The sequence below is a fragment of the Neovison vison genome, chromosome 8, assembly GCF_020171115.1.
Source record: "Neovison vison isolate M4711 chromosome 8, ASM_NN_V1, whole genome shotgun sequence".
NCBI classification, from domain to species: Eukaryota; Metazoa; Chordata; class Mammalia; order Carnivora; family Mustelidae; genus Neogale; species Neogale vison.
Genome location: NC_058098.1, coordinates 53,271,778 through 53,284,977, shown reverse-complemented (window position 1 = coordinate 53,284,977; position 13,200 = coordinate 53,271,778). Strand labels below are relative to the sequence as shown.

The 13,200-nt window shown below is 41.6% G+C and overlaps 1 protein-coding gene across 6 annotated transcripts in view; it reads left to right on the top strand.

The window, feature by feature from the left end:
• THADA (THADA armadillo repeat containing) overlaps positions 1–13,200 on the top strand; it is a 321,965-nt gene that overhangs the window by 140,679 nt on the left and 168,086 nt on the right. For all 6 annotated transcript variants that reach the window (XM_044263601.1, XM_044263604.1, XM_044263603.1 and 3 more), the window contains 2 exons: positions 187–276; positions 1,565–1,696. In XM_044263601.1, the coding sequence (XP_044119536.1) occupies positions 187–276; positions 1,565–1,696 (222 nt within the window). The remainder of the gene's footprint in view (positions 1–186; positions 277–1,564; positions 1,697–13,200) is intronic.

Sequence of the window (13,200 nt, the reverse complement as noted above, 5' to 3'; positions counted from 1 at the left end):
AAATCAAAATTAAATGTTTTGTTTTGACTGATTGTTAAATTTTTAAGGTGAGGTTTCTTCTCAACTTTTTTTCATTAAATATTCAAGCAAATGACCTTGGCTATCTTCCTTTAAATAAAATTAAAAGGCTTTATTATTAGATCAGAGGAAATAAATGATAGTAATTTGTTTTTCTTCCCTTTACAGAATGACAGGCAGCGAGTTTTTTTCTCGTTTCCCGGAACTCTATCCCTTTCTTCTCCAACAGTTGGAAGCTGTAGCTAATACTGTGGACAGGTAAGAAGAGAAAAGGGTGGGACACAGTGAAATCAAGGAAGTTAATTACTTCATTAATTGAGATTTTTCCCTCCAGGCAACAGTTTTTAATCAACTCCTTCCTTATAACTTAGATGGATTTTTTTAAGTGCTTTTTTATTACATCCTGTTGCCTGACTCTCTACAGTAGATTTGTACCTGAAAAGTTGCGTAAAATCCTGTTTTGTTTTTGTTTTTGTATAGAGGTGGAGTGGGGAACAAGAGGGAGAGAGAGATCTTAAAGCACAGAGTCAGACGCGGGGCACTTACGCCTCTGAGATCATGACTTGAGCTAAAAGCAAGAGTCAGACACTTAACTGATTGAGCCACCCAGGAACCCCTAATACCCTATTTTTATGATATTTTTTATATTTTTAAAATCCTGTTTTAGATTTTTTTTTTTTTTGCATTCTGTTTGCAGGGAACATATTTCAGAAAACAGCTTCTTAGAAACACAGCTTCTGAAAAGTATTTTCGTCCCATGATATTTAAAAATCTCTGTGTTTGCATACTGAGTTTGCTGTCACAGACACCAGCCATTTTTTTCTTACTGACCTGTTAGAGTTGACCATGATGAGAGTAAGCAAATAGCTGGTTGGTCTGGAAGAAGCACTGGCATGCTTGACCCTAGAAACAGAAAAGAAAGCCATTCCGAGAGCTTCCGGTCTGATCAGGGCACATAGAAAAGTTTATCACTACCCTTTCAATCACATCCTGTGCTGATAGTGGAATTTTTAGAACATGTGCTTTTTTATTCTTCCAGCCACATTTGCACTTGATATGAATTTATACTCATTATCTGTAACGGGGAGGTAAAATTAACATCAATGAATTTTACTTCTGTTCATGATACATTCTCTCACATTAGTAATTTGTACAGACAGGCTTTTCTGGCCCCCAAATTGATCGTTCAAGCTTTCCTAAGTGCATTTGGCTGTTGAAAGTTTCACATTTCATACTGTGGGACTCCTTTCTGCTGTATGAACGGCTCAAATCAAAACACAGACACAAATTAACAATTAGCTTTGAGAAGAGACTCGTGTGCTGGAGCCCAATCCGTGCTTGGCCAGTAGCTCTTCCTTATTTGTGCATTAGGAATAGATGAAATGAATGGAGGGGAAAAAAACGAGGAAAGGGGAACGATCTTCCAATCATAGAGCATCTCACTTTATATTCATAATCATTTAATGAGAAAAATGTTTGAAGGTAACACTTTGCCTCTTAAATTATAAGTCTTTTACATGCAATAACGTTTTTTTTTTTTTTTCAGTGACACAGGAGAACTCAACCGCCATCCAAGCATGTTTCTCTTACTTTTGGTGCTGGGGAGACTCTACCCTTCCCCGATGGACGGCACCTATTCTCCTCTCAGCATGGCGCCTTTCATTCCCTTCATTATGAGGTAGTGTGGGCTTCGCAGAAACAATGGGGTGGGCATGGGGGCACTATGGGGTATTTTAACTTGTTTCCACTATCATTGTTTTTTTGTTTTGTTTTGTTTTTGTTTGTTTGTTTTTGTTGTTTGTTTGTTTGTTTTGCTTTGGGAGAGGTCTTGATGAAAGCAAGGGCCTGGGGTTTGTTGCCATTGTCCCCAACTGGTCTCCAGTGTTTCAGAAAAAAGCGCTTCTACCGTGGGGCAGAAGCCCATAGCCGTAAGCCACTGCTGAAGTCATGTTCCCTAGGCACTCTGCCTGCTAATGGATGTGTGGTGTTGATAGAGGAGATGCCTGCTGTTGAAAAGCATAGCCTGGGAATTTGCGCTGTCCCTGTGTTGAGCCTAGCCAGCCTGAGGCAGGCTTGGTCCTGGCTTTATATCCCCTGTCCAAGGGTTGAAGAGGACATTTGCCCTTCTCTCTGGAGGACTTTGCTAGTGCAAGGCCATGCTATGTGGCACAAGTTCCCTTCCTGCTCATCTTCTCTTTCAACACTGGAGCACCTGAGAAAAAGCCGTGCATACAGATTTTGGAATCAGATGATAACAGGTTTTTGTGCTCTAGAGCCTAAGAGCCACTTCCTCTGTTGGCAGTTTTTGAGGTATTTGCCAACTTCTGATCAGATCACCTTTTTCACTTTAGATCAAAATCCTCAATAAATAGACGTTTAAGAAGTCTTAAAAATTTTCTTATGGAACATTTCAGAAGCCCAGTCATATTAGTTAGCTCTTGATGTCCTGCTCTCATCTTGGTAAAGCAGCATTTTCATTTTTATTTATGTACCAGAAATGGAGATACACTTAGAGCAGAACGTCAAGATTCGCCAAACTCAGTAGAATGTGTTTGTTATTTATGTGGCGTCCCAGGTTCCACTTCCTGGTTTCACAGAGCTGACTGATGCATTTTAATGTAAAAAAACCATTAAACACAAGATGCTGGCATGTGATTGCTGTGGCCATTTGTTTGCCCCGAGCTCTGGCTGGGGCTGTGTTATCTCTGATCACAGAGATGACTCACTCGGATGGGGTTTTTGTTTCCTGATACACAAAGTTACCAGTCTCCTGGATCCAGCATAGGGTGATTCATTTTAGGAATTTGGGTTGTAAATTTTACTTTCAGGAGCATTTAAAAATTGTACTTTCACATATAACTGGAAAGAACTAAAAAATGTTTGAGAAGGTTGTTGGGGTGGGGAAGGAAAGACACATGCTCAGCATTACAGAAGGACATGCTTTAGAACTTCACCATCCTGTGTTGAGAACATTCACTCTGTGGAAGCTTATTACTAATCAATCTGTTATGTGTTGCATCCTAGAAACCAGAAATTACTACATTGAAAGTATCCTTCCGGTTATTTACAGTCTACATATAATCAGAGTGCTCGTATTACTAATTACATGCAGAGCCCTCATTATATAACAAAGATTGCATTAATGTAGAAGATTTAAATACTGCCATAAAGCCAGTGTCCTTTGTGTATCGTTTTTGTTGTTTTGTTTTAAACTCAAAAGGCACAAGGTGTCCATTATACTGTCCTTCCAGGGAAAATGCCTTGGTCAGTAGTTGCTTTCTACCCAAATAAACATTCATAGAGTCCCACCAACAGCACAAGTGCCACGATTGATTCCTTAGAGTGTCAGTAGGCTCTCTTTATTATTCTATACACCAATTCATTTGTGGTATAGAACAGTGTTTCTCAAACTTCAAGAGGTAACCCTATCACTTGGGGAATCTCATAAACTTGGATTCATTAGGTCTGGAGTGGGGCCCGAGGGGTCTGCCTTTCAAACAGACTTCCAGGTAATGCTGATCCTGCTGGTCTGTAGATCATACTTTGAGGACCAGGATTAAATTTGGGATTTTAAACATAATCAGAACCCTCCCCACCCCCCAACTGCACAGAGGATTTTAACAAACTAGACAGTAGTAGTGTTGGTCATACTTGGTACTTGGTTAGGCCATTCTAGGGGTTTATAAGAAATAGATTTTGACCCAGGAATACAGAGAACAACAAAAAAGTACTCTGAGCAGAGATGTTAGTAGGAAGCACACCAACGTTTTTTGAGCTTTGACTATTTGCCTGACACTGAACCGGCCATCTTGCTTACAATGACTTAGAGAGGAGGTGTTATCACCCCCACTTTCCTGTTGAGGAAATTGAGGTTCAGGGAGCGAGTCAGTTATAGAGCTAGAATATGAACCCGAGAGCATAGGCCTGTCAAGAGTGTTGGGGGAACTCTTTCCATTACACCAAAATAACCAGCTTCCTTTTGTGCAACCAAGAGCAGTGGCTACACTGAGTAGGCTGGTGGGCCATGATATTGATGAAGTTTGGAGTAAGAAGGAGCCCATCTCCAGAGTTGGTGGACCCAAGTGCTGTTTTCAGAATGTGGAAGTCATGTCCCCACCAGCAGTGGGATCTGCTCCTGCTTTGCTTTTCTAGTACTGAGAATGGCTTGATTGGAAGCAGCCATTCTCTTGGGCTCATCTCTGCAGGATCATTGCCCAAGATATCAGGGTTGGTCTGTGACCAGCTATGTAGGAAGCCTGGCTTAACTGAAAACCCTGTGCTACCCTAAAATGTTCACAATCACTCTGGGCAGATGAACCATAAAAGTAGTGAATTTGTAAAACTGTACATGCTTGATTTACATTACTTGGGAGAAAATTCTTCATGAAGGAAGTGAAGGATTGATCATAAAACCTGTCATTCCAGGCAATATTTGCCGTGCTAGAGATGGTAAAGATTGGGCTGTTTTGAGTTGGGTTAATAGCTGAAAAGATGGAGGTATGCACAAGTGGGTGGGCGGTGCTTTATTTCTGTAACATTGCCAGTGTTAATTTATGTACTTGGAAGAGTCTAATCAGGCTCTTGGATATTCAGAGTTTAGTTAAATAGAAATTTTTCAGCTGGTGGGGGTATCATGAGGGTTGCTCTGACCGTGTTGAAGTTAATTGCACAACCAGAAGATTAAAAGCCCCAGTGACAGCTTTATATTTCCCTCTGATCTATGTATACTTACCTGCCATTTCCTTCCTTTCTGTAAGATGTTTGTGAGTATTGTTTGTCTTTTTGTTCCTCATCCAGCATTTGGGAGTAGAAACTTCTATCTCTATTGATCTACTTTGTTGACTGAAATCTTAGAAGTTCTGATTTGGGTTCTCCAAAGTTAGGCATGTGTGCAGTTGCAGCGTCTTGGAACAGAAATGATAATGTTCATCACAGTGTTTTGTTGACAAGTTTTTTTTAATCCAGTGTGTGTTATGTACCCAATGCTGTGCTCCATCCAGATTCATGGCCCTTTACCATACCAGTGTGATGCCTTCAGTTTCAGACTGCTTACCCTTCAGTTCAGATACCACCGACCCCAGCTGGCTCCCTGAATATACTTTCCTTGTCTCGGGCTTTCTAGAGACCAGAATATTCCTCTACACGTATCTTTGAATTCCCTTTTACAATGGAGTTTCAAGTTTGAATTGAAGAACTACAGAAAACCAGATATGCCCCAAACCTGGGCCACAGTGTGGTGTCTTGGATAGAACAAAGATGCTGGGTTTAAGAGACCCAGTTCTGTCTAAGATCTGCCACTCACTGACTAGCTGTGATTCTTGGACAGGACTCTCTACCCTCTCGGAACCAGCATGGTACCCACGTATGTAAGGATATCCACGGAGAGAGAAGGCTGTTACAGCAGATCTTAGCATTGAATTACTACCTGTGGGGGAAACCCTTCCACTGCCTTTTAACCATTCTTTTGGGTGGTTTTAAAAGGGTCTCTCAACCCTCATCCCCAGCCCCACCCGTTTGGGGGCTTATGTTCGTTACAAATGACTTTGAGTACATCTTTCCTCAAATCATTCATTGTTCACCTTAGAAAACTTTTCAGTGAGATCTGCTCTTGTTTACTCTGAAAAATGTTGAGGTGCTAGTAACACAATTAAATACGTGGCAGTGGAAATCACCCCGAGGGACCCATCCTATGGACACTTCTGTCATTGAGATATTGAAAAATTCAGCCAGGAATCAAAAAAAAAATTTTTTTATACATTTAAAAAACATTTCATGGAACCTTTGGATTGTACCAGTCTTAAAAAGGGAGGAAGGATAGGACCTCCGAAAACTCAGTTAGGCCTTTTAACCCTGTGATATTGAGAAATAATATTGGCCCTTGTTTTCTTGATAGTTACATAATTCAAGGATTACCACTTTACTCCTTGCCCAGGTTGTGGAGTTGAAGGAACTGGTTTTCCATGGTGTAGAGCTGAGGTTTTTGTAGTAGGTGATAGATGGCTTCTCCCTTCGTTTGTGATTATAATACCAGGAACTCCTCTTCAAGGCTGCATGGCCCATTTCTATCTGCTCTGTCTTCCCAGAATCCTTGTAGATAAGTTAGAGGATCGGCTTTGCCTCACAGAGAGATAAACAGGCAGAGAGCGGCTGAAACATTGGTGGAAGAAGACATGCCCTCCTCCCTTTCTCTTCACTTGAGCTCTGGCTTGTCTCTCCCTCCAAAAGGCTATATAGCATTTGTTACTTTAACCTCTTATCCTTCCATTCATCACTGCGGGATCATAAATAACTGTAATTTGTAGCTTGGTGCTTATTCTCTCCAAACAAATCTTAGCCTCTTTCCATGCAGAAGCCACTCTGGGTTTTTTGGTTGGTTTTTGTTCTTTGGTCCCCTTCTCTGCCTCACCCAGGTTTGGGCACAGAGACTGAGTTATTAACCTAGAAGTGAAGGTAATTGCAAATTGAGACATTTTGTGTCTTAGCAGATCTGCGTGTCTGTGAAGTAGTACAGCCTCCTGGTCCTACACTAGGAGCCATGTTTCATATCCCATAACCCGGTTACTGGTTAGGTAGAGGAAGCTCATCTGGGTGTTGTGTTTTACTAGCCTTTCAGGAGTCTTGTGTTCCAGTCTGAGCTCTCACATTTACCTTTATTTTGACTTCACCTCACTGACCCTCTGTTTCCTTATCGGTCAGATTTAAGTATTGGATATTGTCTGGGTGCCCTCTGGCTTCAGGGGCCTGTGAGCTGAGTCCTTCCTGGCCCCTGAACCTTTTTGCCCTGACTGCTATCCTGCAAACTGCCCTGGAAGCCCCCCTCACAGCTACCCTGCTGCCGGCGTTAGCACCGAATTAGAGGCCTGGATTGATAAGAATGGAAGAAGGAGGGAAGGATGGAAGCGGGGAAGGGGGGGGAGATGTCATTTTTCTGCTAAAAGTCCTAGAACTATCTATATACAAGCCTTACAGATTTTTATGGCATGCAAGAGGAGGGCCCCTGGATGCTTCAGGCTGCCACTCTGTATGTGGGGCTAATACTGCTTGCTTAAATACTTAAATATTTACATAAATACTTACTTACAAAAAATACTTACTTACTTACATAAAAATACTTACATAAATACTTAAATAGCAGATAAAAGGCCCTTTGATTTATTTTTTAAGAAAAGTTCTAGAGAGAAGAAGGGGTTGATGATGATAGAAAGAGGGCAGACTTTTTAAACACCTGTTTTGGCTTACCCAACCAGTTAACTGGAAGGAAGGCCCTGAAGCCAGATGTAGGGGAGCAGATTTAAAAAAAAAAAAAAAAAAGGCTACTGTGTTGGCCTGCTGATGAAGGCAAATCCCTGGACCCAGGCAACTTACAGCCTCAGACACATGTGAGCCTAGAACCATGTCAGTGATTTGGGGGAAATGTGGGATGGCGGGTGTTCTGATGGGAGCTTGCAGAAGGATTTTTGAAAGAGAAGGGAAAAGGCCTATTTTACCAGTGACCAAACAATTGTATTGATACTGACAGTTTTAGACTGGGATCATTCAGTGTATTACTTGCAAAAGTTTGTTTGCTGAGGTGGAGTAAGGATTCCCTAAGAGTAAGTCATGCCTGAGTCACCTCTCTGTTTTGATGGGATTACCAGGCTGATAGACAAGGACAATGCCGCTTTAGTCGACATTTGAATTACCTACCTAAATGAACCCGGACTAGATTGCATGCTTATCGGGGTTTGTATATAACATAAATATAAGTGGTGATGGAATCAACATTCAAAACAGTCTTTTTTTTTTTTTTTTAAAGATTTTATTTATTTATTTGACAGAGAGAAATTACAAGTAGGCAGAGAGGCAGGCAGAGAGAGAGAGGAGGAAGCAGGCTCCCTGCTGAGCAGAGAGCCTGATGTGGGGCTCGATCCCAGGATCCTGAGATCATGACCTGAGCCGAAGGCAGCGGCTTAACCCACTGAGCCACCCAGGCGCCCCTCAAAACAGTCTTTAAGAATGGGAGTGACAAACACAAATTCAGGCCAGTGGGCATTATTTCAGTGTGGCTGGTGAAGGAGGGGATAAAATGGAGAAAGCAAATACAAATACTAGGAACTTCCGTTTTATTTGTGATGGGTTCTAAAGCTAGATTCTGGGCAAGTGGTTGATTGTTGTATTATTCTGTATACTCTTTATTATTTGATAGGTCTGACATTGTCCGTGATTTTAAAAATAAGATTCAGAATAGCCTTGGAAGCCTGGATGGATGGGCCGAGATTATCAAGGTGTCTTTTAATAGAGATATGTGTCATATTCTGATTTTCTAAAGAAAAGTCAAAATTATGTACATACAGGATGAGAACTGCCTGGCTCCCTAGCACTTTTTATGAAGAAAGTCTTGGGAAATGGCATTTCCTGGTGAGTCCTGTGGAAGTAGTGTGACACAGTTGCTGTTTCCAGATAGTGAAGACTGTAGACCCCCTGAACTCTGCTGGTCAGATGAAACCTACATCGTTGTGCTGCTTCTGTTATTTTGTGCTGGGCTTCCCATTTTAAGAGGGTCACTGATAAACTAATATTTATCCAGAGGAGATAACCAAGATGAGGAGGAAGCTAAACATCTGGAAACAGTTGGACTGGAAAAGACTAAGAGGCAACATGGTAGTGGTCTTTACATACTTGAGAGGCTGCCATATGGCAGAAGGCACATAATTTCTTTCTTGCACTCCCAAGGGGAAACTGAGGGGTAGATTTCAGATTTAATATAAAGAAGAGTTTTGTGAAAGTTAGCATGCTCCATCAAGGGAATGGATAGATTTCTGTAACACTGAGCTGCCGGTCATTGAAAGTATTCAAGGAAAACTGATCACGTGCTGGGCTTTTTGCAGGATGTCTGAGGTTGAGTGAGATGACCAGCAGGGCATCTTTTTGAGACATCTTATTTTGAACAGCTGAACAACCTAGATGTAGATTCCAAATGTACAGTGAAGGAAATGACAAGCATGCCTCCGAAATGATAACATGTTACTTGTACATTTTTATTTATGGGCTCCTCTGTCACACAAAGAAAAGAAGTTGGGGTGCCATTCTTAGCAAGGTCCATAGGGTCACAGTGGTCTGCTCCCATATGGTGCCCTCCAGCAGTTAATTCACTTAAGTTTAGCTTCTAAGTAACTTCTATAATTTCGTTCTGGAGAGTTCTGAAAACATTTTTTTGGCCTATGGGATGTTATGTCTGAAAAGCATTCCTTATTAATTTAATTATCTTTTTTGTGGTTGCTATATTTTTCTCCATTCCAGATGTTGGCTGAAACCACATTTGTTTTCTGATGAGTGCAAGGAACATCTGAGTCTTTGAGAAAAGTCAGAGAGATGCTTTTCTGAAACGTGATTAAAATAGATAACTCTTTGTTGTCCAAACTTCCTGAAGGCTCTTCTTTGAACAGAGATGCCTATAGAGAGAACACAGGAGTCCCCAAGCCCATGACAAGAAGAGACAACTGAGAATAGGTCTTTGCCGGTGCTATTAATGTAGGACTTGTTTCCCAACCTGGCCCTCAGAAACATCCAGAACTCCACCCCTCCTGTGGTTACTGCTAAATTCTGTGAGCCTGGGAGATTGGGATTAAAGGTTAGGAATGTCCCTATACCTTCCTGATCTGCCAGCTATGGTTGGATAAAGAAGGGAACTACCTTCTGTGGAACTACCACAGAATTTCTGTGTGGAAATTCTGACCTCTGGTTTTACTAGTGTGACTCTGATACCAGGTCAGGCTTTGGGCAAGATCATCAAGGTACACATGTTCAGTTCTGCTCAGGGGTTTTCCAGCTGCTCCATTATCCTCTTTGCATATAAGCCAGACCTGTGCCCACTTCTTCCTTTCATACAGATGTGTAAATGACCCTAGTCGTTACCTTCCTTGGGGCTGTTTGTTGTATTAGAGAGACATACATTTTGAAATACAGCAATGAAAGTTGGTTTGGGAGTTGGGGGCCTTCCACAGGGGAGAGATGGGAAGGTTGTTTCCTAATGCTGTGAAATCAGTTCTGGCAGCTATGTACTCTGTCTCCTTTCTACCATGGCCCTGCCTGCCTGCCTAGCGCTTTATGGGAAGCATTGTGCTCACCACCTTCTGAATTTCTGACTTCTACCCAAGGGTAGCTGAGATTCAGCATGTGGAATGAAATCATGTTTCCTGCATTGTGTGGCTTTTTTGCAAAGAGAACTGGTATAAAAGGATACTCTGTCATCTGTCACTGATTTTTATCTCTTAGTTCCTAGCGAAGAGCCTGGCCAACTTCATCTCTGGTGCCAGATCGCTTTAAGACCATTTTCTAAATATGTTTTTGAGCAAAAGGAATGAGGAATTCACCTCTTACAGAATGCATTGACAAAGCAAGCTAAAAAAACAAAACTTGTACGGACCAGCTTTTCTTCAATGTTATCTGTTACTTCAACAGGCCAGTGCAGGTCATGTTAGAACAAGTGATTTGATCTGCAAACAGCTTCATTCTTAGGTGAAATTTTTGACAATGATGATAATCCATGGCCTGTTGCTGCCATCCACTCTAAAAGTTAGAATCCAATTAGTTAATAGATTGATGAAGTAGTTGTTAAACATCCATTGCATACCTAGCTAGTGTTAGGTCTTGGTAAGATGCAAAGTGAAGAAAGAAGGTCTTCATCCTTGGAAGAACTTGCAATCTAGCTAGTAAGATAAAACATACTGAATTTTAACCACCGAATTATGTGACACACTCAGGACCAAGGGCCTGTAAACAAGGGGAACAGCACCAGGGCTCTTGGAGAAGTTCAGAAAGCTTTCCCAAGTGGCAAGGGGAAAAGAATAAGAGAATTCAGTCTGCTATCTTGAGGACCTTTAGAAATCCCCCATAGTGATTAGCAGCTCAGGCAAGATGAGAGAAAAGTCAGGCTGTCTACTCTGTAGATGGTTGGATCTAACAAGAGAAAGAGAGTTTTATGATTCATAACTTGGAAGTTATCATAAAGAGCTTTGCTTTCACTTGAATCAAGGGTGACCCAGGAAATTTACAAAATACGTGGTTTGCTGCCCAACAAGAGAAACCAACGATAGAGACTCTACGCTAATTTTAAAAAGGACAGTATTTGCTCCAGGTTATACATTTAAAGCTTATGAAAATAATAAAAGTTGTAGGAAAACTATTACAAACATAATAATATTTAAATTTAAAAATATTTTAATGATCTCTTTCCCTAAGGAGATTTTATTTCCTTGGTCTTAATTACTTTATCAAGAATTGTAGCCAAAGTGCTCAGCAGGCATTTTTAATGCTGAATTGAAGGCTTTGACAGGAGCAAGCCCCAAAGGCCAGTGGATAGGTAGTCGTCTTATCCTACGTAGTGGGGAACATTTTAAGATAAAAAATGTATGTCTTTCTCTTAAGGCAGCAAATGCGAATTAGGGAATAGAGTAGGAAGGCAAAGATGAATTATAGTAGGCTTAAAATGAGGACAGGGGAAAATAATGACCCAGCGTGTTTGGAATATCTTTCCCTGACTGGCACAGCTTTTTTCCTCCCTCTCCTCTGGGCCTTGACCCTTACCGGTGTATTTATAATCTTCTAGTTAAAACAAGCTGCATTAGTCACATCAGCTGCTCAAGATGCATTCACCCTCATATCTGTTTGCTTTTTCCTTCATATTTTATTCCCCTCATTCGCCTTGAGCATTGAGAGTCTGGAGGGGCCCTCTTGCCTCCCCTCCACACGAGCAAGTTACAGGTATTCCCTTCTTCGCCGTTTATTCTTGTTCTCTACTTTCTGTTGCGAGAGCTCTTCATCACCAGTTAAACTGTCCCTTAAATATATTTGCTGAGGGCCTACTTTGTGTCATTGTCCCAACCCAACACCCTTATTTTCATCACTTCCCCTTCATGAGAGAGAATAGAGGCCAAGAGGCCTAGACTCTCTATAGAGGCGCCCACTCTATCTCCTTCTATCTCCTTTTATAGCCAGACACTTGGAGAAGGTTCTCTGTGTTTACAGGCTCCACTCCTCCTCTCTTATTCGTTCCTTAAACTATGGCAGCCTGGATGCTTCTTCTACCACCTCACTGTGGCTGCGCCTATAAAGATGCAGTAGAAGTGACCTAGTCCCAGAAGCCACCGGATACTTTTCAATGCTCATCTTTCTTTACCTTTCTCTGAAATTTGACACTCTTAAAGCACACTCCCTTCTTTGTGGCCCTCTTTCCTCTGTGGCTGTCTTCAGCCGTTACCTCTTCCCTCTCTGGTAGGACCCCTTCCTCCTGCTGCCTCCCAGATATTGCTGTGCCTCTTTGCCCTACCCTCTGCTCTCTTCATTTCCACTTTGCATGCACTGTCTGGGGTTGCTCTTTACATACAGTGATGTCCTAGATCTAGAACTTGTCCGGAACCATAGATTCAGTGTTTTGTTGGCCAGCTCCTTCTGCCTGTCCCATAGACACCTGAAAGTTAGCAATTTCAAAACAAGCCGCCAGGTAATTCCTCCGCACCCCAAGACTTGGACATCCATCTCTTAGGGCCAAGCACATCTAACATCACATTCCACCTGGCCAGCTATAATCATAGGACCTCTTGAAACATGTTCGAATCAGGACTCAAGGTATCACAAGGGTCCTCCTGATGTCATTGACTGTGTTCATGCGTGTTCAGTAACAGAGAAACATTGGTTTAAAAAGTAAATGACTTTTGATATCCCTCCAGTAAATTTGAAACGATTTGCTTTGCTATCCCTCCAGTAACTGAAATGATTTGCTTTTTCTCTTGTATTGATGATATCAATTTAAGATAGCAAGTAACAGGTGTTGGTATCTTTCTTTGGCATTGGAAAAGCCAAGGTCCAAAAGGAGTAAGCATCCTGTGTCCACAGTAAAAACGTGATTCCTTAAGGAGTCAGTCTGTAAGGATTGATTCGTATTCATTTACACAACAGATATTTACTGTAAACCCCGGTTGTATGCGAACACAGTGGCCCACCAGACAGATAAGGTTTTTGGTGTATTGGGATATCCCTTGTGGTATGCTGCTTCTTGCTCCTTGTCTTTGCTCTGATTTTTTCCATCACATTAGTGATAAAGGATAATTATGAGCAAATACTAAACTATGGGCCAGGCACTGTTTTAGGACTAGATACATACTGACTCATTTAATCACCATGACAACACTGTGAAGTCTATAA